Genomic DNA, 24,659 nt, shown 5'->3' on the forward strand with positions numbered 1-24,659 from the left:
TCCTATAATTCTTTATTCTTATATTCTCATATTCCTATAATTCTTTATTCTTATATTCTCATATTCCTATAATTCTTTATTCTTATATTCTCATATTCCTATAATTCTTTATTCTTATATTCTCATATTCCTATAATTCTTTATTCTTATATTCTCATATTCCTATAATTCTTTATTCTTATATTCTCATATTCCTATAATTCTTTATTCTTATATTCTCATATTCCTATAATTCTTTATTCTTATATTCTTATACAGTACTCATCATTATTATATTTCATTTCATTTGTTTGTTTTTGGGGGGTTTTTTTATATTTTTTCTTTTCTATGTTTTTGCATTATTTTATAATTTGTGAGGATATAAACTGGGGTTTTGCTTATCAGATAACCAAATATCTGTGCTACAGTCTCCACCAGGATAATGCATTTCATGGGCCAAAACTGGACCTTCCGGTTCATCACGGAAATCCACGCAGAAGTCTCTGTTGAGGGTAAGGCCACCGGTGATAGTGTTGACATCAACCTGGAGCATCACAGAACCATTCCTACAGAATATAAATCAGAGATTGAAACAGAGTACAAATTCAAAGAACATAGCAACAAACATAAACAAAAATAAAGTACCATACTTTCTTATATATAAACCAGTGATACCAGTGCGGTGGTACGTAAGAGAACCATCCGAACGTGGCCGTTGCCAGTGCCGCCCCGACTGGCCTCGTGCTGGTGGCACGTAAAAAGCACCATCCGATTGTGTCCATTGCCAGCTTCGCTGGTGACATGTAAAAAGCACCATCCGATCGTGGCTGTTTGCCAGCCTCGCCTGGCACCTGTGCCGGTGGCACGTAAAAAGCACCATCCAATCGTGGCCATTTGCCAGCCTCCAGTGGCACGTAAAAAGCACCATCCGATCATGGCCATTTGCCAGCCTCGTCTGGCACCTGTGCCGGTGGCACGTAAAAAGCACCATCCAATCGTGGCCGTTTGCCAGCGTCGTCTGGCACGTAAAAAGCACCATCCAATCGTGGCCGTTTGCCAGCCTCGTCTGGCACCTGTGCCGGTGGCACATAAAAAGCACCATCCAATCGTGGCCGTTTGCCAGCGTCGTCTGGCACCTGTGCCGGTGGCACGTAAAAAGCACCATCCAATCGTGGCCATTTGCCAGCTCCGTCTGCCTCCAGTGGCACGTAAAAAGCACCATCCGATCATGGCCGTTTGCCAGCCTTGTCTGGCACGTAAAAAGCACCATCCAATCGTGGCCGTTTGCCAGCCTCGTCTGGCACCTGTGCCGGTGGCACGTAAAAAGCACCCACTACACTCACGGAGTGGTTGGCATTAGGAAGGGCATCCAGCTTTGGAAACACTGCCAGATCAGACTGGAGCTTGGTGCAGCCTCCTGGCTTCCCAGACCCCAGTTGAACCGTCCAACCCATACTAGCATGGAAAGCGGACGCTAAACGAAGATGATGATGAAACCAAATTTTTCAAACAAAAATTTACAACCAAAAAAGAACAAGGTCAACTTATACACCAAGATGACTTTGGAGGACCAAAGATTCCATGTGAAATGCAGCAGAATTCATAAAGATAGTGCATGGTGTTTGAATGTTTATACTACATTGCTTTGTAAGCCAGAAATACGTAAAACGCCACAGATGCAGAGAGCAGTCTGTTGGACCCATTTGAAGCAGACAGCCGACCGGTTTCATCCCTTTGCCAATTCGTTTTTACTCCAGTTGCACCCCTCTACATATATACATGCTGGTGGCAGTGGTGGTGGTGATGTTGTTGTTGTTGTTGGTGGTGGTGGTGGTGGTGGCAGTGGTGGTATTAGCGATGGTGGTCATGATAGTGATGTCGTTGTAGTGATAGTGTTGTTGTTGGTGGTGGTGGTATTAGTGATGTCGTAGTGATAGTGGTAGTGGTGGTGATGTTGTTGTTGGTGGTGGTGATGGTGATGGTGATAGTGGTGTTGTTGTTGTTGGTGGTGGTGGTATTAGTGATGTTGTTGTTCTTGTTGGTGGTGGTGATGGTGGTGGTATTAGTGATGTTGTTGTAGTGATTGTGGTGGTGGTGATGGTGGTGGTATTAGTGATGTTGTTCTTGTTGGTAGTGGTGGTGGTGTTGTTGTTGTTGTTGGTGGTGGTGGTGATGGTAGTGATGGTGGTGGTGGGATGACAGTGTTGTTGTTGGTGGTGGTGGTGGCAGTGGTGGTATTAGTGATGGTGGTCATGATAGTGACGTCGTTGTAGCGATAATGTTGATGTTGTTGTTGGTGGTGGTGGTGGTGGTGGTGGTGGTGGGGATAGTGTTGTTACTTTTAAGTGTTGCTGTTGTCGTTACAAAGGGTGCTGTGGTGGGAGGGATGAATGGGGGGGGGCTGTTGTTGTTGTTGCTGTTGGTAGTGAGTGAGAGTAGCACTGGTGACAGGGAGGGAGGGAGGGAGGGAGGTAGGTGTTGTTAGTGTTGACGTTATAGTTGTTTGCGGTGGTGGCGGTGGGGTTGATTATTATTATTACTAACGGTAGTAGTAACCTTGGTGGTGGTGATGGTTGCAGTGGTAGTAGTAGCGGTGGTTGTTACGTCATTTTGTAACTGGTTCACTGAGCCTTTGAAACAATATCTAAGATATCTGTTTGTCTGTCGTATACTGATAATAAGTGACCTAAAAGTTTGAAGGCAAAAAAGTAGAATTCCATAAAAAAAAAAAAAATCACCCCACCCCACCCCCCCCCCCCACACCACACACACAATGCAGAGATGGGAATGGAATCTAGTAAAAGAACACTCGCCCAAAATTCTGAATTTTTTTTTTTATGAATAAGATAAATATTTTACTCAGACACTAACCATGTACTTTGCTTAAATTTCCCTTTAGCAGTAAAACGAAAAAGAGAAAAAACAAAAAGAGAAGAAATTAGGTCAGAAGGCCAATATTTAGATAAAGAAATGAGTGAAACAGATTTTAAGATGTTTTTCTTCACACACACTTCTCAATCTCCTGATTATACATGCTAACCCTTTGGAGACAGAGGCCGGTTTGGGGTTTCAGTGACAAGAAGACAAAGCACTTTTCACAAGCCCGACAGAGGGCATGCAGTTATTTTTCAAAAGAAATTATAAAAAAATAAAGTAATTACCCTACATATTTATAACTATATATATATTCTTGTAGGAAATTGAATCAACTAATACAATTTTCTTCATCATTTGAAATCAAATTCGATGACTGGCATCCGTGCTAGTGGACTGCTAAGAGCATCATCCGAGCATGAACGTTGCCAGAGCAGCTAACTGGCTCCTGTGCAGGTGGCATGTAAAAAGCACCATTTGAGCGTGATCGTTACCAGTGTCGCCTTACTGGCAATTGTGCCATTGGCACGTGAAAAAACATTCAAGTGAGGTCGTTGCCAGTGCCACTGGACTGGCTCCTGTGCAGGTGGCATGTAAAAAACACCATTTGAGCGTGGCCGTTGCCAGTACCTCCTGACTGGCCCTTATGCCCCTGCAATAAATAAGCTGGGCAAAATATGGAATATGGACAGAAAACTAAAACTTAAATTCTTTGGGGCATGTGAAGAAAAAAATGTATTCTGCTATTCAATTCAGAATCTTGGATTATAACATGAAACCTAGAGATAAAAATTGATGGATTATAAGTTAAACTATTGAGAATGAGAGAGAGCATAGAACCAATAGAGAGGTATACTGAGGCCTGGCACAACCATTAGACACCATCCGGCAGAGAAGGTTATGCTTTGCTGACCATTGTCACAGAGCTGGGGACTAACGAGGTTCAAAGCTTTTATTTTGGTAATCGTTCGGAGGTTGGTGGCACAGAGGAGCAAGAACGAAGATCTTGCCAAAAATGCTCAGAGAAGATTCTGGAATAAAACTCTGAATCTGAAATCAAAGTCTTGGTGGGGGTCAAAGATGGATTGGAGGTGGAGAGTGAAAGATGTTATAGTTTCATCTGCAGATGACTGATGATGATGTATGAGTGTGGGTATGTGTATACACATCATCATCATCATTTAACGTCCGCTTTCCATGCCAGCATGGGTTGGACGATTTGACTGAGGGCTGGCGAACCAGATGGCTGCGCCAGGCTTCAATCTTGATCTGGCAGAGTTTCTACAGCTGGATGCCCTTCCTAACGCCAACCACTCCAAGAGTGTAGTGGGTGCTTTTACGTGCCACTGGCACGAGGGCCAGTCAGGCAGTACTGGCAACGGCCACGCTTGAAATGGTGTTTTTTACATGCCACCTGGCAATGACCTCGCTTGAATGATTTTTCACGTGCCAGTAAGGCGACGTTGGTAATGATCATGCTCGAACACACACACACATACATACAGATATATATACACAAAAATGTGCAAAAAACATGGTGACAATACTTATACACAATAACTGAAGTTGAGAAAAAAATTCCTTCATGTACTTCGACAGGATTTGTAAAAAAAAAACTTTTTTCTTTCTCTTTATCTCTTTCGCCCCACCTTTTTTATATATAAAAGGCGCAGGAGTGACTGTGTGGTAAGTAGCTTGCTTACCAACCACATGGTTCTGTGTTCAGTCCCAGTGTGGCACCTTGGGCAAGTGTCTTTTACTATAGCCTCGGGCCGACCAAAGCCTTGTGAGTGGATTTGGTAGACGGAAAGTGAAAGAAGCCCATCGTATATATGTAAATATATAAACCTGCTCCAGTATCTCGTCAGTTATCGATTGCCTCAATAACTGAAGAGATGCCAGAGCAGGTTTCTGCCCCAACATCCGAAACTCGGAGTCTTACTATGACAACCGAATAATTGTCACATATTATATTACATATATATATATGTATATATATATATAAATCCTCTTCATCATTTAAGAAGGGAGAAGGAGAATTTATTTGCAAATTTATTACATTTTTAATTAGTGATAATAACGGTGTTAATTATATTAACAATAAATGAACTTACTTTGTCATTTCCGGATAAAACTGTTGGTCCCAACCACTATAGAGTGAAAATGTCACGTAGAGTCGTTTACCATCAAGACTCAACTGCAACATCTGTGGAGAACCATACACTCTCTTGTTGTTGATGTACAAAGGATCTGGTTGTGTCTGGCAGAGGATGGGAATAGAAAAGAGGGAAAAATATAATTGAAATTGCTGTTGCTACTGTTTGTTTGTTTGTTGAGCGAAGCGGTCTTCGTCCCAGTGCTCGCAGTGGGAGAAGTCCGAAACGTGGCCCTTTGCTATTCGTAAGACCCGCAGAAGAGAAAGCAGGTCAACTCCCGACACGGAAAGCATCGACGGATGAATGAATGCGCATCCAGGCTCAGCGGCTGCGTAGGAAGTCGGGAATAAGAAACAGGAAGAAAGAGTGAGGGAAAGTTGGAGCGAAAGAGTACAACAGGGGTCGCCACCACCCACTGCTGGAGCCTCATGGATCTTTAGGTGCTTTCGCTCAATAAACACACACAACGCCCGGTCTGGGAATTGAAACCGCGATCCTCCAACCGCGAGTCTGCTGCCCTAACCACTGGGCCATTGCGCCTCCACTGTTGTTGCTGCCGTCGTCGTCTTCTTCTTCTTCCTCCAATCAGGACTCATCCTATTAGCCACAAAGAATAATCTCTAATTCGAGCCTACTCTAAGCTATTAAGAATGTGTGTGGCAACTTGAAGATCCACCCACCACACGCAATAGACTGGCGGTTGCACAGGCGCGAAAGCTATGTTGTTATCCTCATTCTGTAAATGGTGGCTTTTTTAACGGGTGGAGAGCTGAACCATCCTGGGGTACAGAGGATTCGCAATCTAGACTAGGATCTGAAAGTTTACCACACATTAGTGGGTTACACCATGGTTCTTCTGCTTTGTGGCAGAAGTAGGAAGGAAGAGTGAGAGAAAGTTGTGGTGAAAGAGTAATTTACTAAATTAGTGACAGTGTTCCACAAGCACTTGTGCTCTTCCCATAATCCTCAGTCAGGTATAATTTGGGAGACACATTGTGTAACAAGGCTGACTTTTTGAATTTAAGTGGTAGAGTCCATCTTTCTGCTTCCACCGCCTCATTACTTATTTACTTGTCCTTGTGACGGTGTTCACCCAGGGCGGGTTGAGCCAGCTTCTTCTCTGGTCCTGATGGCATCACGAACCATGGCAGCCCACGCTCGATGGTCCTGTGCGAGGGCACTGGAGATAGCGAGCCATTCACGGTTCCATCTGCATAGACTGACCACCTGCGGACCTGAGAGTTCGGAGAGGTCCTCTTTTATCGTCGTTGCCCAGGTCTTTAGCTGCCCGCCCGTGCGTTTGCACCAGTTGGGAAATGGGCTTGGGAGGAGGACATCGCGAATCAGTTCACCCTCTGGACGCCGGGCCGCATGACTGAACCACCTTAAGCACCGTTGTAGAAGCACCGAAGGGAGGGGCCGGAGATTCAGGCCTCATTACTAAAAAGGCCCAAGCCAACTTCAGGCTAGCATAGAAGATACGCTCCCATGGTTCCATGCATTGGGATTGAAACAGGGACCTTATTATTGCAAAGCAAACTTCTTAACCACATAACCAAGCTTGCACCACACACACAAATAGGAAGAAAGAGAACTACAACAACATACATGGAGCTACACACACATACACAGAGGCAGATAGACACACAGACATATCCACACACACACTTGCATGCACCTACAGACGCACTCATGCACACAAACAACAAAATGAGTTTTACTTACTTTCAGTTCTTCATCTTTGATAACCTTGACTTTACTATCAGACAGAATGGAGCCTCCAAGAAACAGCTGAAAATTTGATACAACAGAATATATTAAATGGCAAACATATATCTATTTCTTTACTACCCACAAGGGGCTAAACATAGAGAGGACAAACAAGGACAGACAAACGGATTAAGTCGATTATATCGACCCCAGTGCTTAACTGGTACTTAATTTATCGACCCCGAAAAAATGAAAGGAAAAGTCGACCTCGGTGGAATTTGAACTCAGAACGCAGCGGCAGAAGAAATACCTATTTCTTTACTACCCACAAGGGGCTAAACATAGAGAGGACAAACAAGGACAGACAAACGGATTAAGTCGATTACATCGACCCCAGTGTGTAACTGGTACTTATTTAATCGACCCCGAAAGGATTAAAGGCAAAGTCGACCTCGGTGGAATTTGAACTCAGAACGTAACGGCAGACGAAATACCTATTTCTTTACTACCCACAAGGGGCTAAACACAGAGAGTACAAACGGATTAAGTCAATTGTATCGACCCCAGTGTGTAACTGGTACTTATTTAATTGACCCCGAAAGGATGAAAGGCAAAGTCGACCTCAGCGGAATTTGAACTCAGAACGTAGCGGCAGACGAAATACTGCTAAGCATTTCTCCTGGCAAGCTAACGTTTCTGCCAGCTCGCCGCCTGGCAAACATATATCATCATCATCATTTAACGTCTGCATTCCATGCATGCATGGGTAGGATGGTTGACAGGGGCCAGCCAGGTAGAAAAACTACCCTAGGCTACTGTGTCTGTTCTGGCAGCGTTTTTACGGTTGTATGCTCTTCCTAACACTTACTGCTCTGCTGAATGTACTGAGTGCTTTTTACGTGGCACTAGCACAGGTGAGGTTAGTTTTGGCATGATTTTTACAGCTGGAAGCTCTTCCAATGCCAACCACTTTACAGTGTGGACTGGATGTTTTTTATGTGGCACCAGCATTGGCAGGGTCACCAAGTAACTCACAAGGCAAGGAATTATGAGAGGGGAAGGGCATTGGAGGAGGGGAACTCATGTCACAGGATGAAAGGTTAGTGTGTGACATTGGGACTCAAAGAGGGGATGACAGGGAATTGAGACTACTGACAGGCTGCTATGCTTGAATAGACAGCTGAAACCATTCTACCCATGCATGCATGGAATATAGACATTAAACGGTGATGATGATGATCTTAAAATCCTTCCTAGCATCAAATTTTTTTCCAATTCTCTCCACTGATTTCATTTTGCTGATGACAAACATCAGAATTAATTTTCTCTTGAAACTTAAAGCAAAAAAGTTACATGTCTTTAACCCTTTTGATACCAACCTGGCTGAAAGCACCTCTGGCTCCGTAGTACAAATGTCTTGTTTTTCATAAGTTTTGAATAAAGATCTTCCACCAAACCTTAGTCACAATTTATGTTCCTAACACTAGCTGAATGATAACTAAGTTATTTTACTAAATTCTTTGTTATACTTAAAATTAATTGAAAGAAACACAGAGCATCTCAACAGAGATATGGTAACAAAAGAGTTAAGCTAGTGTTAGGAACATAAATTGTGATTAAGGTTTGGTGGAAGATTTTCATTCAAAACTTATGAAAACAAGACATTTGTACTCGGAGCTGTTTTCAGGTGGGTTGGTATCAAAAGGGTTAAAGAGAGAAAAATATGAAACAATAAAAATACTCACCTGGCCAACCAAAATTGGTTTCTTACCATTGGTGATGTCATATTGCCTGACATCACCATGCAGCCAGTTACTAAAATACAGGAATCGGTCGTCCAAAGACACGATAATATCAGTTATGAGACCTTGGAGTTGGAAGGAAAAAAGAAAATGTTTAGAGAAATATCTGAAGAGAAAAAACATGAAGATATTACGTAGGTATGGTCAGGCTTTTCTTTCCCCCAACCACATATTGTTCAGATCAGGTCAAGCCAGATATGGTGGTATAGTCACGACATCCACCATTATTTGTGGAGGCACATGGCCTAGTGGTTAGAGCAGCGGACTCGCGGTAGAGGGATCACGGGTTTGAATCTCAGACCAGGCGATGTGTGTGTTTATGAGCGAAACACCTAAGCTCCACGCGGTTCCGGCAGAAGGTAAAGGCGAACTTCTGCTGACTCTTTCACCACAACTTTCTCTCACTCTTTCCTCCTGCATCTTGCAGCTCACCTGCGACGGACCGGCGTCCCGTCCAGGTGGGGAACCTATACGCCAAGGAAACCGGGAAACCGGCCCTTATGAGCCAGGCATGGATCGAGAAGGAACAAACAAACATCAGATCCACCATTATTTGTCTGTGATTCCCTATTTCTGGCAGATGACATCTTTGCACCACTCAGGTAAGAATATTCCGACCTCTGTTGGACAGTCATTGCTGTTGTACTTCGGCAGAGTACAAGCCTACTTCAACCATTTTTTGATCGGCCCTTATGACACAAAGGAAATGTTGGGTTAATTACTTGGCATGCATGTCCCCACACAATATAACCACATATACAAACACTTAATTCCTTCCCTCACCACTATCACCATCATTCTGCCTTCCAGAATCTGACGATGTGGAGATTTTCTTTTAACCCTTTAGCATTCAGATTTCTTTGTGAAATTTATTGCTTATTTAATTCATACTCTTTTGAATTAATCACAAATTATTTTGTAACCTCAAAATTTAAAGGGTGTGGCTATGTATTTTTAAAATGACATTGTAGGGTAGGTGTGAGAGGAAGGATCCAGACAGTTTTAACATAAAACAGGTGGAATATTTGGGCCGGTTATGGCCGGATTAAATGCTAAAGGGTTAAACAAAAGGTCATAGCACCACACAGCACATAAAGCTGTTCAGTTTGTAGGAATTCATACAAAATGGACAGCTTTTAACATCATCCCAAACACAAATGATGTCTTCATGCATCGTTGAACCCTTAAGCTTTCCTGCTTTCGAAGGGTTTCTTCCAGTCACGGTCCATAGTTTTGCTTGTAAAGTATATTTCTTAGAGCAAGTCGGGGATCCAGACTGCAATAGATTTTGAAGGAATTCTATGTACAAGAACAAAAAATAAAATTACCTGGCATATTTGGCAAAATCCAGTTCTCGACGGTCTTAGGAGGAACCTGTATGACTTTTTCTGCTGCCCACTTATTCTGTTCATATAAAAAAAACAAAATATCATATACACACTGACACACACACAAACAAATATTTGTATCTTTTACTTGTTTCAGATATTAGATTGCGGTCATGCTTGGGCAAGACCTTAAAGAATTCTGGTTGAATGAATCGGCCCTAGGACCTTTTTAAAGCTTAGTACTTATTCTTTTGGTCTATTTTGCCAAACTGCTACATTACATCATCATCGTTTAACGTCCGTTGTCTATGCTAGCATGGGTTGGACGGTTCGACTGGGGATCTGGGAAGCCAGAAGGCTGCACCAGGCTCCAGTCTGATCTGGCAGTGTTTCTACGGCTGGATGCCCTTCCTAACGCCAACCACTCCATGAGTGTAGTGGATGCTTTTTACGTGCCACTGGCACAGGTGCCAGGTGAGGCTGGCAACAGCCATGATCGGATTGGTGCATTTTACGTGCCACTGGCGGGAATGTAAACACACCAACACTGGTTGTCAAGCAGTAGTTGGGAACAAACACAGACAGAAAGAAACACACATACATCATTATCATCATTTAACATCCATTTTCCCTGCCAACATGGGTTGGATGGTTTGACAGGAACTGGCAGGCCAGGGAGCTGCACCAGGCTTTTGAATTGTAACCAAGTTATTCTACTAAATTCTTTGTTAGAATAATTATAACAAAGAATTTTGATACCAACTCAGCTCTGGCTCTCAGTAGAAATGTCTTGTTTTCGTAAATTTTGTTCTAAAATCTTCCACCAAACCTTAGTCAAAATTTATGTTCCTAACACTAGCTGAATGATAACTAAGTTATTCTACTAAATTCTTTGTTATAATTAACCCTTTTGATACCAACCCAGCTGAAACCAGCTCTGGCTCTCAGTACAAATGTCTTGTTTTCATAAATTTTGTTGTAAAATCTTCCACCAAACCTTAGTCACAATTTGTGTCCCCAACACTAACTGAATGATAACTGAGTTATTTTACTGAATTCTTTGTTAGATTTAAAATTAATTGAAAGAAACAGAGCATCTCAAAATAAATACAGTAATGAAAGGGTTAAAGTCACCATGATATTTTTTTAACCCTTTCATTACCAACCCGGCTGAAACCGGTTCTGGCTCTGTAGTACAAATGTTTTGTTTTCATAAGTTTTGAATTAAAATCTTCCACCAAACCTTAGTCACAATTTGTGTCCCCAACAATAGCTGAATGATAACTAAGTTATTTTACTAAATTCTTTGTTATATTTAAAGTAATTGAAAGAAACACAGAGCATCTCAACAGAAATATGGTAACAACAAGGTTGGTTGTTATGTTTATAGACAATATTTTACATATATTTACAATTTAGAATGGTCAGTCTTTTCTCAAGTGAACTGCATGATTTATTATCTCTCTCTATATATAAAGCTGAAGTTGTCTGTGTATGGCAGATTTGGTAGCCTTCAACTAACACTATCTCCTCCGAGACCCTGCAGCGCAAATTGACTAAAATTGAGAGTATGATAGAAGAAGGCTTGCTCTTCCTTCCGTAGAAGATAAAATTCAAATTGAACCATGTTAGCACCAAAAATTATTTACATCAAAAAGGTGCTTTTTTTCTATGAAAATCCCCATTTTTTACAATTTTTTTGACTGCTGTGTTGTCATTTTTCGGTGTATTTCAACCAGAAAAATGTTCACTTAAAGAGAATATAACAAGCTACATAATGCAAAATTTTTACTTTTCAAAAATTCCAATTCTAAAGGGTCAAAACAAACCAAAGCAATGCCAGGTGATACAGCTAGTATTTATATAATAGGTAAATGCATATGCCACACCTGGCACATTAGATAATGCACACAAAATGAAGTGAGTTACCTGTGCTTTGAAGATCCTGTAAACGGATGAACCCAAACAACATCCGACAAATCCTTCAGGTGATTCTGGATCATGACGGAAACGAATTTCCAGCGGGATCAGACCATCTTGTCCTAAATCGATGACCTGTTCGAGGTCACGAGTTGTCCAGTTGTAGACATTTAAACTTCTGCCGTATTCCTCTGGAATTAAATAATTAAAAGAGGAGGTCATTTGGCTGATTGGGGATCAGGTGAACATGCCTCTACATCTGAAGGCTGCATCTTCATGGAAGTTGTCCACGAGAAAGGTCACCAGTTTTAGAGCTAACACAACTTGACCTCAATGTTATTGCAAGCATTGATCTCAGAACACTAAGATCTGGTACAAATACCACAAGGTATCTCGTCTGACCCTCTAAGAGTTCCAAAAATGTTAGTGCAAGCATTGATCTCAGAACACAAAGATCTGGTACAAATACCACAAGGTATCTCGTCTGACCCTCTAAGAGTTCCAAAAATGTTATTGCAAGCATTGATCTCAGAACACTAAGATCTGGTACAAATACCACAAGGTATCTCGTCTGACCCTCTAAGAGTTCCAAAAATGTTAGTGCAAGCATTGATCTCAGAACACTAAGATCTGGTACAAATACCACAAGGTATCTCGTCTGACCCTCTAAGAGTTCCAAAAAGCCACTGCTCTGAATTGGTTCCTTTTTTATTATTGCCCCAGAATGGATGAAAGGCAAAGTTGACCTGAATGTAATTTGAACTCAGAATGTCTGCCATCATCGTCATGTAATATCAATATTCCATGCTGACATTGGTTGGATGGTTTGACAGGATCCAATAGGCCCAAGGACCACATCATACTCTGGTCTCCGCTTCGATAAGGTTTCTATAGCTGGATGCCCTTCCTAACACCAACCACTTTACAGCATGTTACTGGGTGCATTTCCCTTGCCACCAACACTAATGGGGTTGCCATGAAGCTTGCAAGATATTGAATCTCAAGAGGTGAGCATGGTGACGTAGCTGAAGAAGGACGACATAGCCAGAAGCTGATGACCACCAGAAGAGGGAGATAACACCCACTGTTTACATCCGGTTCGTTTCCCCCTCCATACTTTAAAGAGGCCACAGACCAACAAGTCTTAGGGTCTGATGACAGGCCATAAAGATACTCTTTATGGTGAGAAACCCAGAGTAACCCTATAAACAGGCCTTCACCAGTAATATATATATATATATATATGGGGGGGGCGCAATGGCCCAGTGGTTAGGGCAGTGGACTCGCGGTCGTAGGATTGCGGTTATGATTCCCAGACCGGGCGTTGCGAGTGATTATTGAGCAAAAACACCTAAAGCTCCATAGGCTCCAGCAGGTGGGGTGGTGGTGATCCCTGCTGTACTCTTTCACTACAACTTTCTCTCACTCCTTCTTCTGGTGGCCTGCTCGCTTAGCCAGCGTGGTGGCCTCATTTGAAGGCTAAAACAATGCGAAGCGCATTGTGACCAGCGATGTGCAGCAACATCTGATAGCCTGGTCAGTCACGATGATCACGGTGATATATATATATATATATATATATATATATATATATATATATAGAGAGAGAGAGAGAGAGAGAGTGAGAGAGAGAGAGAGAGAGAGAGAGAGAGTACTGTGACCATCACTTCACCTTTCGGACCATCAACAGTACTTTAAAAGTATCACAAATGAGGATAAAAACCACATGTAGAGTCAGGACTTCTCCTGCTTATACAACATACACATTGATGGTACTCCATGAAGTATTCTATCCAATATTCTAATGCTTCTGACAATCTACTGCTTTCTGAAGAATTATAAGAGCCATTTCCCAATTTATAATGCCCCCCCCCCCCATCCCCAACAAATAGATCGTTACCATGACACACAATATAATGACTTACTTTCCACATCTGCAATATCAAAGTTCTTGCGCCAACATTTTGGTGACCCCCACTCTGTGCTGATCATGACATTGTGGAATGGCTGGTACCAAAAATCGTAGCCAAATTCACATTTCTGGTTTTCCCATCTTCTCACAATATTGAAATCCTCATCTAAAAGAATGAAAGATCCTGGAAAGAAAAAGAAAAGAGAAAAAGGAAGATACATGATAGAATATTCACCACCATCATCATCATCATCATCACCTTCCTGCTCTTCTTCTTCCTCCTCATCATCATCATCTTCATTTAGTGTTTCCGTTCCATGTTGGCATGAGTTGGATGGTTTGGTAGGCCCTGAAAGGTCTGAGGAACGCACTGGGCTTCACTGCATGCATTAGCATGGTCTCTATGGTTAATGCATCAGGCTCACAATCATGAAATAGTGAGTTCAATTCCTGGACCAGACAATGTGTTGTGTCCTTGAGCAAGACACTTTATTTCACATTGCTCCATTTCACTCAGCTGTAAAAATGAGCTGTGATGATGTCCCTGGGGCCAAGCTGTATCGGGGTCCCTTTGCTTTTCCTAGCAGATGGGAGGTCTTCCCTCCACTACCACTCTTAGTTTGACCTCCTCTGGCAACACAATCTCATCCCATCTGCTAGCACTGTGGAGTATGGGGGTCACATGCAAGTGAGGTGTCCCCAGAAACAAGAAGTGCAACAGGAGTTAGAACAGGAGTAGCAAGAGGAGGAGGTGGAGCAAAGCAAGGTAAAGGAAGAAATGGAAACAGTGGAAGGATAACATCGGTGATGTGGAGAGAAGAGGCTGGTATGCATGGGCGACTGCTGGTCTTCCATAAAACAACTTTGCCCAGACTTGTGCCTCGGAGGAGAACTTTCTAAGTGCAATCCCATGGTCATTCCTGACCGAAGTGGGGGGGGGGGGGGTCTTTACTCTTTTAGTGTTGGAAGCCTTTTTTAACAGCAGCCATTTTAAAGAGTGGACTGGAAGCTTTTTTTTTTTATTTACAACCATTGCATGATGTCAAAACAAAGATACAACAATCATGAACACACATCTTGCACACACACCCATGCACACACACACACTTGCACACATAGTTTTGTTAATTAAATAAGACAACATTCTGATATCCTAAGCTGATAAACCAACTAATGTGTTTCTCCATTTTCTTATTTGTAATATATATATATATATACTAAAAATCAGGGTGTCTGAGAGACACCACCATGCCGAGATAGCAGTCAAAACCCTGACTTTAAAAACCACGTTAAATGTTCATATCGTACCATGAGATAAGACAGAGGAACAAAATAGATTAGCAAAAAATATTATTGAATTATATATATATATATATATATATATATATACATACAAGCATACACACACACAAATATGTTGGATTTCTTTTCAATTTCTGTCTTTCAAATCCACTCACAAGGAACTGGTCAGCTCAACTTAGCTAAGGTGCTGTAAACTAGGAGTGAACTGATCACCATTTGGTTGGGAAGCAAGCTTCTTAACCACACAGCCATACCTGTTCTGATATAACAAGGTGGTTTTCGCTTTGTTTTTTAATGGGTTTGGATATCAACAACTCAGCAGAGTGGACTCAGTACTTTTTATGTGGCACGAGCACAGGTGAGGTCAGTTTTGGCAAGATTTTTACAGCTGGATGCCCTTCCAAACACCAACCACTTTACAGTGTGGACTGGGTGCTTTTAAGTGGCACCTGCACTGACAGGGTCACCAAGTACTTGTAGGACAAAAACTTTTAAAAGGGGAAGAAGCATTGGAGGTGGTGATGATGAAAAGGTTATAGTGAGACAGATACAGGTGTCTTGTTGTAGAGGAAGTACAAGGTTACCTGGCCGGACAGAGAAAGATGGGCATCCAGCTGTAAAAACCCTAGCAACACAGTCATAAAAGTCTGGTGCAGGCTTTGGCCTGGCCGGCTCTTGTGGTACCATCCCACCGATGCTAGTATGGAACACAGATATTAAATGATGATGATGAATTATTGACTAGTACTTTATTCTATCAAGCCTGCAAGGATGAAAAGAAAAGCTGACTTCTGTGGGATTTGAACACAGAACCTAAAGGAACATAAATGAACAGGACAAGAATTTTGTCCACTGCTCTCTCTCTTTTACTTGTTTCAGTCATTTGACTGCGGCCATGCTGGAGCACCGCCTTTAGTCGAGCAAATCGACCCCGGGACTTATTCTTTGTAAGCCCAGTACTTATTCTATCGGTCTCTCTTGCCGAACCGCTAAGTGACAGGGACGTAAACACACCAGCATCAGTTGTCAAGCAATGCTAAGGGGACAAACACAGACACACAAACATATATACACACATACATATATATATATATATATACATATATGACAGGCTTCTTTCAGTTTCCGTCCACCAAAGCCACTCACAAGGCTTTGGTCGGCCCGGGGCTATAGCAGAAGATACTTGCCCAAGGTGCCACGCAGTGGGACTGAACCCGGAACCATGTGGTTGGTAAGCAAGCTACTTGCCACACAGCCACTTCTGCGCTCTACTGGTTTTTTTTTTTTTATTCTTTTAATCCAATTCAAGTTTCCTCTTTGACATTCTTCCATTGAACACAATGGAAAATATGGAACTTACCTTTATGGTTGCCGACTGCATCGCCCATACAACTGATCATTACCATTCCGCTTCCCAGACAGTGAGAAGTATGAGGGGCAGAACAGTCCCAGTCACGAAGGTTGTTCAATTCCTTGTGGAAGAAAAAAAAATTAAGCAGGGAGAGGGATGAAACAAAGGGAAAAATAAAAGAATATAAAATGTAAAAGACTAAAACGTAATGATAGTAATAATAAAATGCCCTAATGCAGTACCAGGCAGTGGCTCTCATGGTTTCTGATCTTAACTGATTGGAAGTGTTATCATGTACATTGTTTTGTCTTGGTATAAAAGATGGGCTACAGCAAATATTCTGCTCAATACCACAGATTTGCTTGTCAGCAGTTTGACCGTAACCAGTTGACCATGTCCCTTAGTGGTTGACGATATGTGCATCTGTGATCAAGAGCAGAAGTAGTGGGGGAGCATCATGGCCATGTGTTGAGAGGAATTCTTTGGGGTTTGAGTAATTCACCTCTGGAAACATGGGTGTTTCGTTCAACATCCTTAAACAACCCTTATTCAGGGACCTTTTGAGCGGGATGGGTTACTCGATCAGAAGAAAATTCTAACTGGGCCCCACCTGCAAGGTCATGTGCTGTTTATCTTGATATGAGATCACCATGTCACTCACATATGGTTGTGATGCATGTGCCTAGTGTACCTTTATCAGACGGGTAGTCATGATGGGTATACTGGGCTTCGTATATTTTACCCCAGAGTCACTTTGATGGCAGACACTGCTCTCTCACTCAACAACAACAACAGCAGCTGCAACAAGAGCACTCAGAGGGTGCAAACCTCTACCAAGGCAACAGCAACGTCTTCTCACAGAACTTGCACCCATGGTGGTGGCATATAAGAAGCACCTTTCAAGCATTGGGCCTCATGGAAGCAAGTTTGCCAATGCCAGTGTCACATAACTAGCACCTGTGCTGGTGGCACATAAAAAGCACCTTTCGTGCATTGGGCCTCACGGAGGCAATGACAAATGATCAAAACCTTTGGCAATATGATGTGGTTGAGAAGAAGACCCATCAAATCAAATGAAATCATAGCCATGGCAGATACTGGTGACACACAACTGGCACCCGTACTGGTGGCACTAAGAGCACCCATTACACTGTTGGAGTGTTGGCACTAGGAAGGGCACCCAGCCATAGAAACCATGCCAAATCGGACTGGAGTCTAGTGCAGCACTCCAGTTTACCAGTCCTGGTCAAACCGTCCAACCCATGCCAGCATCGACAATGGACATTGAATGATGATGAATGTAAAGCTGAAAGAAATGCTCACCAATAATTATGATCATGAAAATGATGATGATGATGTTTTCTTTATTAACCACAAAGGGCTCATAACATCATTGGAGGTGGTGCAAGACAATATAATCTGGGATTACAAGGAGGACAATGCTATCAAACTTCAACAATGAATAATTCCCTAAAAGCAGGAGACTTGCAAGGGCCATTTGTGAAAATCCCACAAAACCAAGGTTACCCTGACCACTAGGGCAAGTGTCCTCTCTTCATCCTCCTTTTTCAGTCTACAGGCACAGGCTCAGAGTAGGCCCATCCACTCGGACCATGGTTGCAACTCTGACCCACCTTTCAACAAATTTGCTGAAAGATAGTACTTCCCTCTCTGCCCTCATTTTCCTTTTCAAGTGCAACTCGGAAAAGCATGATGAGGGCTTGTCCAAAGAGGAAAGTGCTCTCTTTCGTCCCTTTCAATTAAACACACACACACACACACACACAGTAAAAGAGTGTATGAAAACATAAGATAACTCAGACTTACTCGATATAATTTGGGTTCTCTCGAATTGTCCTTAATATCCACAACGTAGATGCGGTCGCTCAGTAGACAGGGTAAAATAATTTTGTCCCTTTTCTTGGATGCATCGTTGCAAGCACTGGAACAAGAATTCCAGCCAAAATGGTGCATTTCATCTCCAATGTGTGGCATTTTCAAACGATGGATGACCTGTATATCAAAGTTATCACATTTTTTAATTCAGTAACTGTAAGTAATTAGAAACATACATGCACAAACATACGCGTGCGTGTGTAGAGGCGTAATGGCCCAGTGGTTAAGGCAGCAGACTCGCGGTCGTAGGATTGCGGTTTCAATTCCCAGACCGGGCGTTGTGAGTGTTTATTAAGCAAAAACACCTAAAGCTCCACAAGGTTCCAGCAGGGGGTGGTGGCGATCCCTGCTGTACCCTTTCGCCACAACTTTCTCTCACTCCTTCTTCTGTTGGCCTGCTCGCTTAGCCAGTGGGGTGGCATCATTTGAAGGCTAAAACAATGCAAAAGCGCATTGTGACCAGCAATGTGAAGCAACATCTAATAGCCCGGTCGGTCACGGTGATCACGATGATATATATATATATATATAAAAAAAAGTTGAGTTGTGGGGTATCGCACGAGTGGGATTATATATGAAAAAAGGTTTGAAAATGCAATTTAAACGATTTTTATTTACTTAACCGGTTTCACTCTTTGGTAAAAGATTGTCAAAAGAAACTTTGAATATTATGGGTTCAAAAAAAGTTTTTTACATAATTGTCACATTGAATATTATGAATTCAAAAATGTTTTTTTATACATAATTGTCACATTACATGTATAAACATAGTATAAAAAAGTTCAATAGTATGATGAGAATATTTGGAAAAATTGGCAGAAAAGAATAAACAAATATATTATTGGAAATTTGGTTGCGTTAATTATTGGTTGTCGCCAATTGTCACATTACATGTAATATATACAGTCTTTGGTAGAAAGGACATGTTAAAGACATACGGAAGTGTAATAGTTTGGTGAGAAAGCTTGTAATATTGACAGAGAAAATTAAAATGGATATTTTAGACATCTCAGACTATTTTGAATCGAAGGCGAGAATTTGTTTTTTACTGACCTGTTTGTTTTAGCAGAAAAGTTGGATTGAGAGAAAAAAAGATATGTACCCAGTTTGGTTATACTTCCCCTTCAAGCATCAGTGATTTTGGGGTTATTGGGAGGTGAGTATGCGGGTGTGAATAGATGTGTCCGTGTGCCTGGTGGTCAGACAGCGTCTGTTTGTCACACACATATATATACACACACACACAACAACAATACACACACACATAGTATACACACACACACCACATACACACACACACACACACACACAGAACACACACACAACAACGCCCCACATATAAATATATCACCCAGCACACAAATATAACATGTATTTATATATAATATACACACATATATAGCACATACACACACACACACACACACACACAACACACGCACACATATATACATAATATAAATATCACACAAATACACCTAGCATATATACCATACAATACACATACACAGCATGTATATAATACACATACACAATATATGTATGCAATATACATACGCAATACATACATATAATATATAATATATATAGATAGACAATGCATATACATATATACATATATACATATAAATAGTGTTTACATACACATACATAGATATACCACATATACACACAATATACATACATACAATGCATAACCATACACGTACGCATACATATAATATATATAGACACACACACACATAGCATACATACACAATGCATACATATATATACACGCAACGTATATACATGTATTCATGTATATATAGCACACTTACAATATACATATATACAATGCACACATACACACATATATACACTTAATTGTACACATACATATACAGTACACATACATACAATATACATATACACAATGCGCATGCAAATAATGCACATGTTTATACACACATATACATGAAAATATATATACACACACACACATACACACACACATATATATGTACACATATATATATATATATACATATACATACATACATACATGCACATACATATATTTTTTCACACACATACACACACATATATATAAAATTCACACACATACCCACACACACAAAATACAAACCTATAGCGTACACACTCAAATATATCTCTACATACCGCACACACACACAAACAATGTACTCACATATACACACATACCATGCATATACACACATACCATGCATATACACACACAGCACACACACATATATATATATAAAAACAAATACACATGTAAATACATACACACGTACACAATGCTCACACACACACACACACATACACACACACGCACACAGTGCACACACACACACACATATATACACACGTGTACACACACACACACAACGCGCACACACACACACATACACACACGCACACACACACACACATACATATACACACGCGCACACACACAACGTGCACACTCACACACACACACACAACACCCACACACATACACATAACCTACATATATATAATGCATGCGTGTGCGTGCCACGTATGTGTGCGGTCAATGCCCGCTAGTGTGTCCTATGCGTGCCGATGCACGCATGTGCCCGCCCGCACGATATGCTGTGAGTGTGCGCGTGCCCCTGTGTGCCTGCTCTGGATGTGTGCCCAGGGGGCATGTTAGAGTATGTTTAGTTGTGGTCTGTATTTTTGAATAAGATTACATTCCTTATTTATTCGTGTTTGGTCTGTGGTGTTGTGTGTATATTATATATAAATACATGTTATATTTGTGTGCTGTGTGTATATATTATATATGTGGGTGCGTTGTGTGTGTGGTGTGTGTCTGTGTGTGTGTGTTGTTGTATGTGGTGTGTGTGTGGTATACTATGTGTGTGTATTGTTGTTGTGTGTGTGTGTATATATATGTGTGTGACAAACAGACGCTGTCTGACCACCAGCACACGGACACATCTATTCACACCGCATACTCACCTCCCAATAACCCCAAAATCACTGATGCTTGAAGGGGAAGTATAAACCAAACTGGGTACATATCTTTTTTTCTCTCAATCCAACTTTTCTGCTAAAACAAACAGGTCAGTAAAAAACAAATTCTCGCCTTCGATTCAAAATAGTCTGAGATGTCTAAAATATCCATTTTAATTTTCTCTGTCAATATTACAAGCTTTCTCACCAAACTATTACACTTCCGTATGTCTTAACATGTCCTTTCTACCAAAGACTGTATATATATACATGTAATGTGACAATTGGCGACAACCAATAATTAACGCAACCAAATTTCCAATAATATATTTGTTTTATTCTTTTCTGCCAATTTTTCCAAATATTCTCATCATACTATTGAACTTTTTTATACTATGTTTATACATGTAATGTGACAATTATGTATAAAAAAACATTTTTGAATTCATAATATTCAATGTGACAATTATGTAAAAAACTTTTTTTGAACCCATAATATTCAAAGTTTCTTTTGACAATCTTTTACCAAAGAGTGAAACCGGTTAAGTAAATAAAAATCGTTTAAATTGCATTTTCAAACCTTTTTTCATATATATATATATATATACATATATATAACTGTTTGCTCACCTACTGTTGTCTGTGTCATATTTCAGTGACTTCAGTGATAGATTTGGGATTTTAACTCCTATTTCTAAACAGGTTGATGCCTCATACATCCTTAAGCTTTGTGCTAATTTTTAATTTTAATCCATAGCTATATAATGCTATTAAAAAACCTGTGAACCCCACCTATATTATCATTGTTATTATTATCAATTACTTAAATTCACCATAGATAATATTAAACCATATCTTTGAGTGTTTTCATTTGAATTTTATTCTCCCTTCCTCTCTCTCTCTCTATATATATATATATTCTTTTGCATATTTTCAGCCATATATATATATATACAATGAATAAATAAATATTAGTGATGAAAGCTGTATTAGTACAGAATAGCAATTTTTGTATCATACTTAATGTGGAAGTATTATTAGAACATTGAACACAGCAGTATTCACCTCGAGAGATCTTCTCATGCAGATGTATAGTGCTAAGAGTATACTGTAGCAGATGAGAACCATCTGGCAAGGGCACTAGAACTGCAGATCCTATGATTTCAACATACTGGACGTCCTCAGTGACAGGCACCCAGCTGCTGCATACCAGGCAAATGTCACTGCCAATGATATATAGAATAACAGCAACCTCTCAGTCACTGACACTGCAAAAAGCCAGCAGGCTTATTAAAAGAGATATTAGTGATGGAAGCATTATATATAGAAGAATATTTATTATGAAAGCAATGAATGCAAAATAAATTATATGGAGACAACACAGGAAGGACAAACTGAAAGGGTCTTGATATTTTAAGCATTAGTCCTTCATCAGAAAAATATAGAAAAATAGAAAAAAAAATTTAAGGACAAAGTGGGGGAAACAGTTCTATGATGAGGAAGAAGGGAAAAGAAAGAAGAGGAAGTAGTAGAGTGGGGAGGAGGAGGAAGAAGAGGAGGAGGTGGAAGAGGAGGAGGGGAGGAGGGGGAAGAAGAGGGGGAGATTAGGAGGAGAGGAGGGGAGGAAGAAGAGGGGGAGATTAGGAGGAGAGGAGGGGAAGAGGAGGAGGAAGAAGAGGAGGAGGAGGATACATAAAAGAAAGGATAATAAGAATATGTACCGTTCCATATGTTGCAGATTCTGGATTAAGATCAACAGTAGCTAGATAATCCGGGCGGTTACGATTCTCTGGTGGGATTATACATGTCACGTACATAATCTCTTCCCTTTTACCTCTCATTGCCTCGAGAGGAGTTGGGTAACCTGGTCCCTTACAGCACGCTTTATAATGAGATAAAGAAAGAAAATGAATGAACAGAGAAATTTTTGCAACGGATGAAATAAAGATCACAAATGTTTTGTTACTCTAAGCCAGGGGTCACCAAACTTTTTTTGATAGTGGGTCAGATATAGCTAAAAGAATACCAAGCGCAGGCTGGATAAATATTTTGTTCAATTCAGTGCAATAGAGAATAAGTACTGGGCTTACAAAGAATAAGTCCTGGGGGTCGATTTGCTTGACTAAAGGTGGTGCTCCAGCATGGCCGCAGTCAAATGACTGAAACATGTAAAAGAGTATACAACAGGCTTCTTTCAGTTTCTCTTGATCAAATCCACTCACAAGGCTTTGGTAGGTCTGACAACAAAGAAGAGACACAAACTGCCACATTTTTCTGTTCCATAGAAGAGAAACTTTACAGTGGGGGGGGGGGGATAAATATTCGTACAGGTCAAAATTCTTTATTTATTTCATTTCTAATGGGATATACTTCCTTATGTGTACTCACTTCATTGTTAATCTACACATTTCATCCCTAAAGTACATACCTCCTTATATATATATTCAGTCTGTCCTTAAATTACATATTCCTCTAAATGTACTTCATGCCTAAGAGTACTCATCACCCAAAATGTACTCATTTCATCTCTAAAGTACATAAATGTACTCACTTTATCCCTAACTGCTTCCACTAAAAGGCAAAGGTGGCATCAGCAGGATTTGAACCCAGGGTATAGAGAGCCTGAACAGGTACCACAAGGTATTCAATCTAAAGATAGTTCACCATATTCAAATGAACTTAGTATTAACAAAATGAAATAATGGTTTCATATTTTGGGATATACCAATACTATAAATGCATACACATGCATAAACTAAGAATATGGAAAAGAAACTAATAAATTATAGTAATTTTGATGTGTACGAATATTTATTTCCCCCGCACTATATATTGCAAATACAGGTTAGGCCACATTGTGATGAAACTTTATATCACACACACCTGTGACTATACTCCTGATTAACTTAAACGTGTCAGTTTGTACACCCTCTGATGCATAAACCTTCCTGAAAATAGCGTGTTCGTACTAAAAAGCAGGCCTCATATGAATTCAGATCAACCTTGAAGTAAAGACCTCCCAAAATACCTATTTCTTTACTGCCCACAAAGGGTTAAACACAGAGAGGACAAACAAGGATAGACAAACGGATTAAGTCGATTATATCGACCCCAGTGCGTAACTGGTACTTATTTAATCGACCCCGAAAGGATGAAAGGCAAAGCCGACCTCGGAGGAATTTGAACTCAAAACGTAGCAGCAGACGAAATACCTATTTCTTTACTCCCCACAAGGGGCTAAACACAGAGAGGACAAACGGATTAAGTCGATTATATCGACCCCAGTGCGTAACTGGTACTTATTTAATCAACCCTGAAAGGATGAAAGGCAAAGTCGACCTTGGCGGAATTTGAACTCAGAACGTAGCGGCAGACGAAATACCTATTTTCATTACTACCCACAAGGGGCTAAACACAGAGAGGACAAACAAGGCCAGACAA

At 40.8% G+C, this 24,659-nt stretch overlaps 1 protein-coding gene across 1 annotated transcript in view; it reads right to left on the bottom strand.

Annotated features, from left to right (window-relative positions):
- Positions 1–279: 279 nt before the first annotated feature.
- The window catches only part of LOC115222148 (methanethiol oxidase), a 29,593-nt gene continuing 5,213 nt past the window's right edge, over positions 280–24,659 (bottom strand). The window contains exons 2-11 of the mRNA XM_029792287.2: positions 22,940–23,100; positions 18,162–18,347; positions 16,344–16,455; positions 13,695–13,865; positions 11,779–11,960; positions 9,850–9,925; positions 8,465–8,586; positions 6,735–6,800; positions 4,968–5,113; positions 280–545 (exon numbers count right to left, since the gene is read on the bottom strand). Of these exons, the coding sequence (XP_029648147.1) occupies positions 344–545; positions 4,968–5,113; positions 6,735–6,800; positions 8,465–8,586; positions 9,850–9,925; positions 11,779–11,960; positions 13,695–13,865; positions 16,344–16,455; positions 18,162–18,347; positions 22,940–23,100 (1,424 nt within the window). The 3' untranslated portion in view covers positions 280–343. The remainder of the gene's footprint in view (positions 546–4,967; positions 5,114–6,734; positions 6,801–8,464; positions 8,587–9,849; positions 9,926–11,778; positions 11,961–13,694; positions 13,866–16,343; positions 16,456–18,161; positions 18,348–22,939; positions 23,101–24,659) is intronic.

Source organism: Octopus sinensis, linkage group LG19 (assembly GCF_006345805.1).
Source record: "Octopus sinensis linkage group LG19, ASM634580v1, whole genome shotgun sequence".
In the NCBI taxonomy this organism is placed as follows: domain Eukaryota; kingdom Metazoa; phylum Mollusca; class Cephalopoda; order Octopoda; family Octopodidae; genus Octopus; species Octopus sinensis.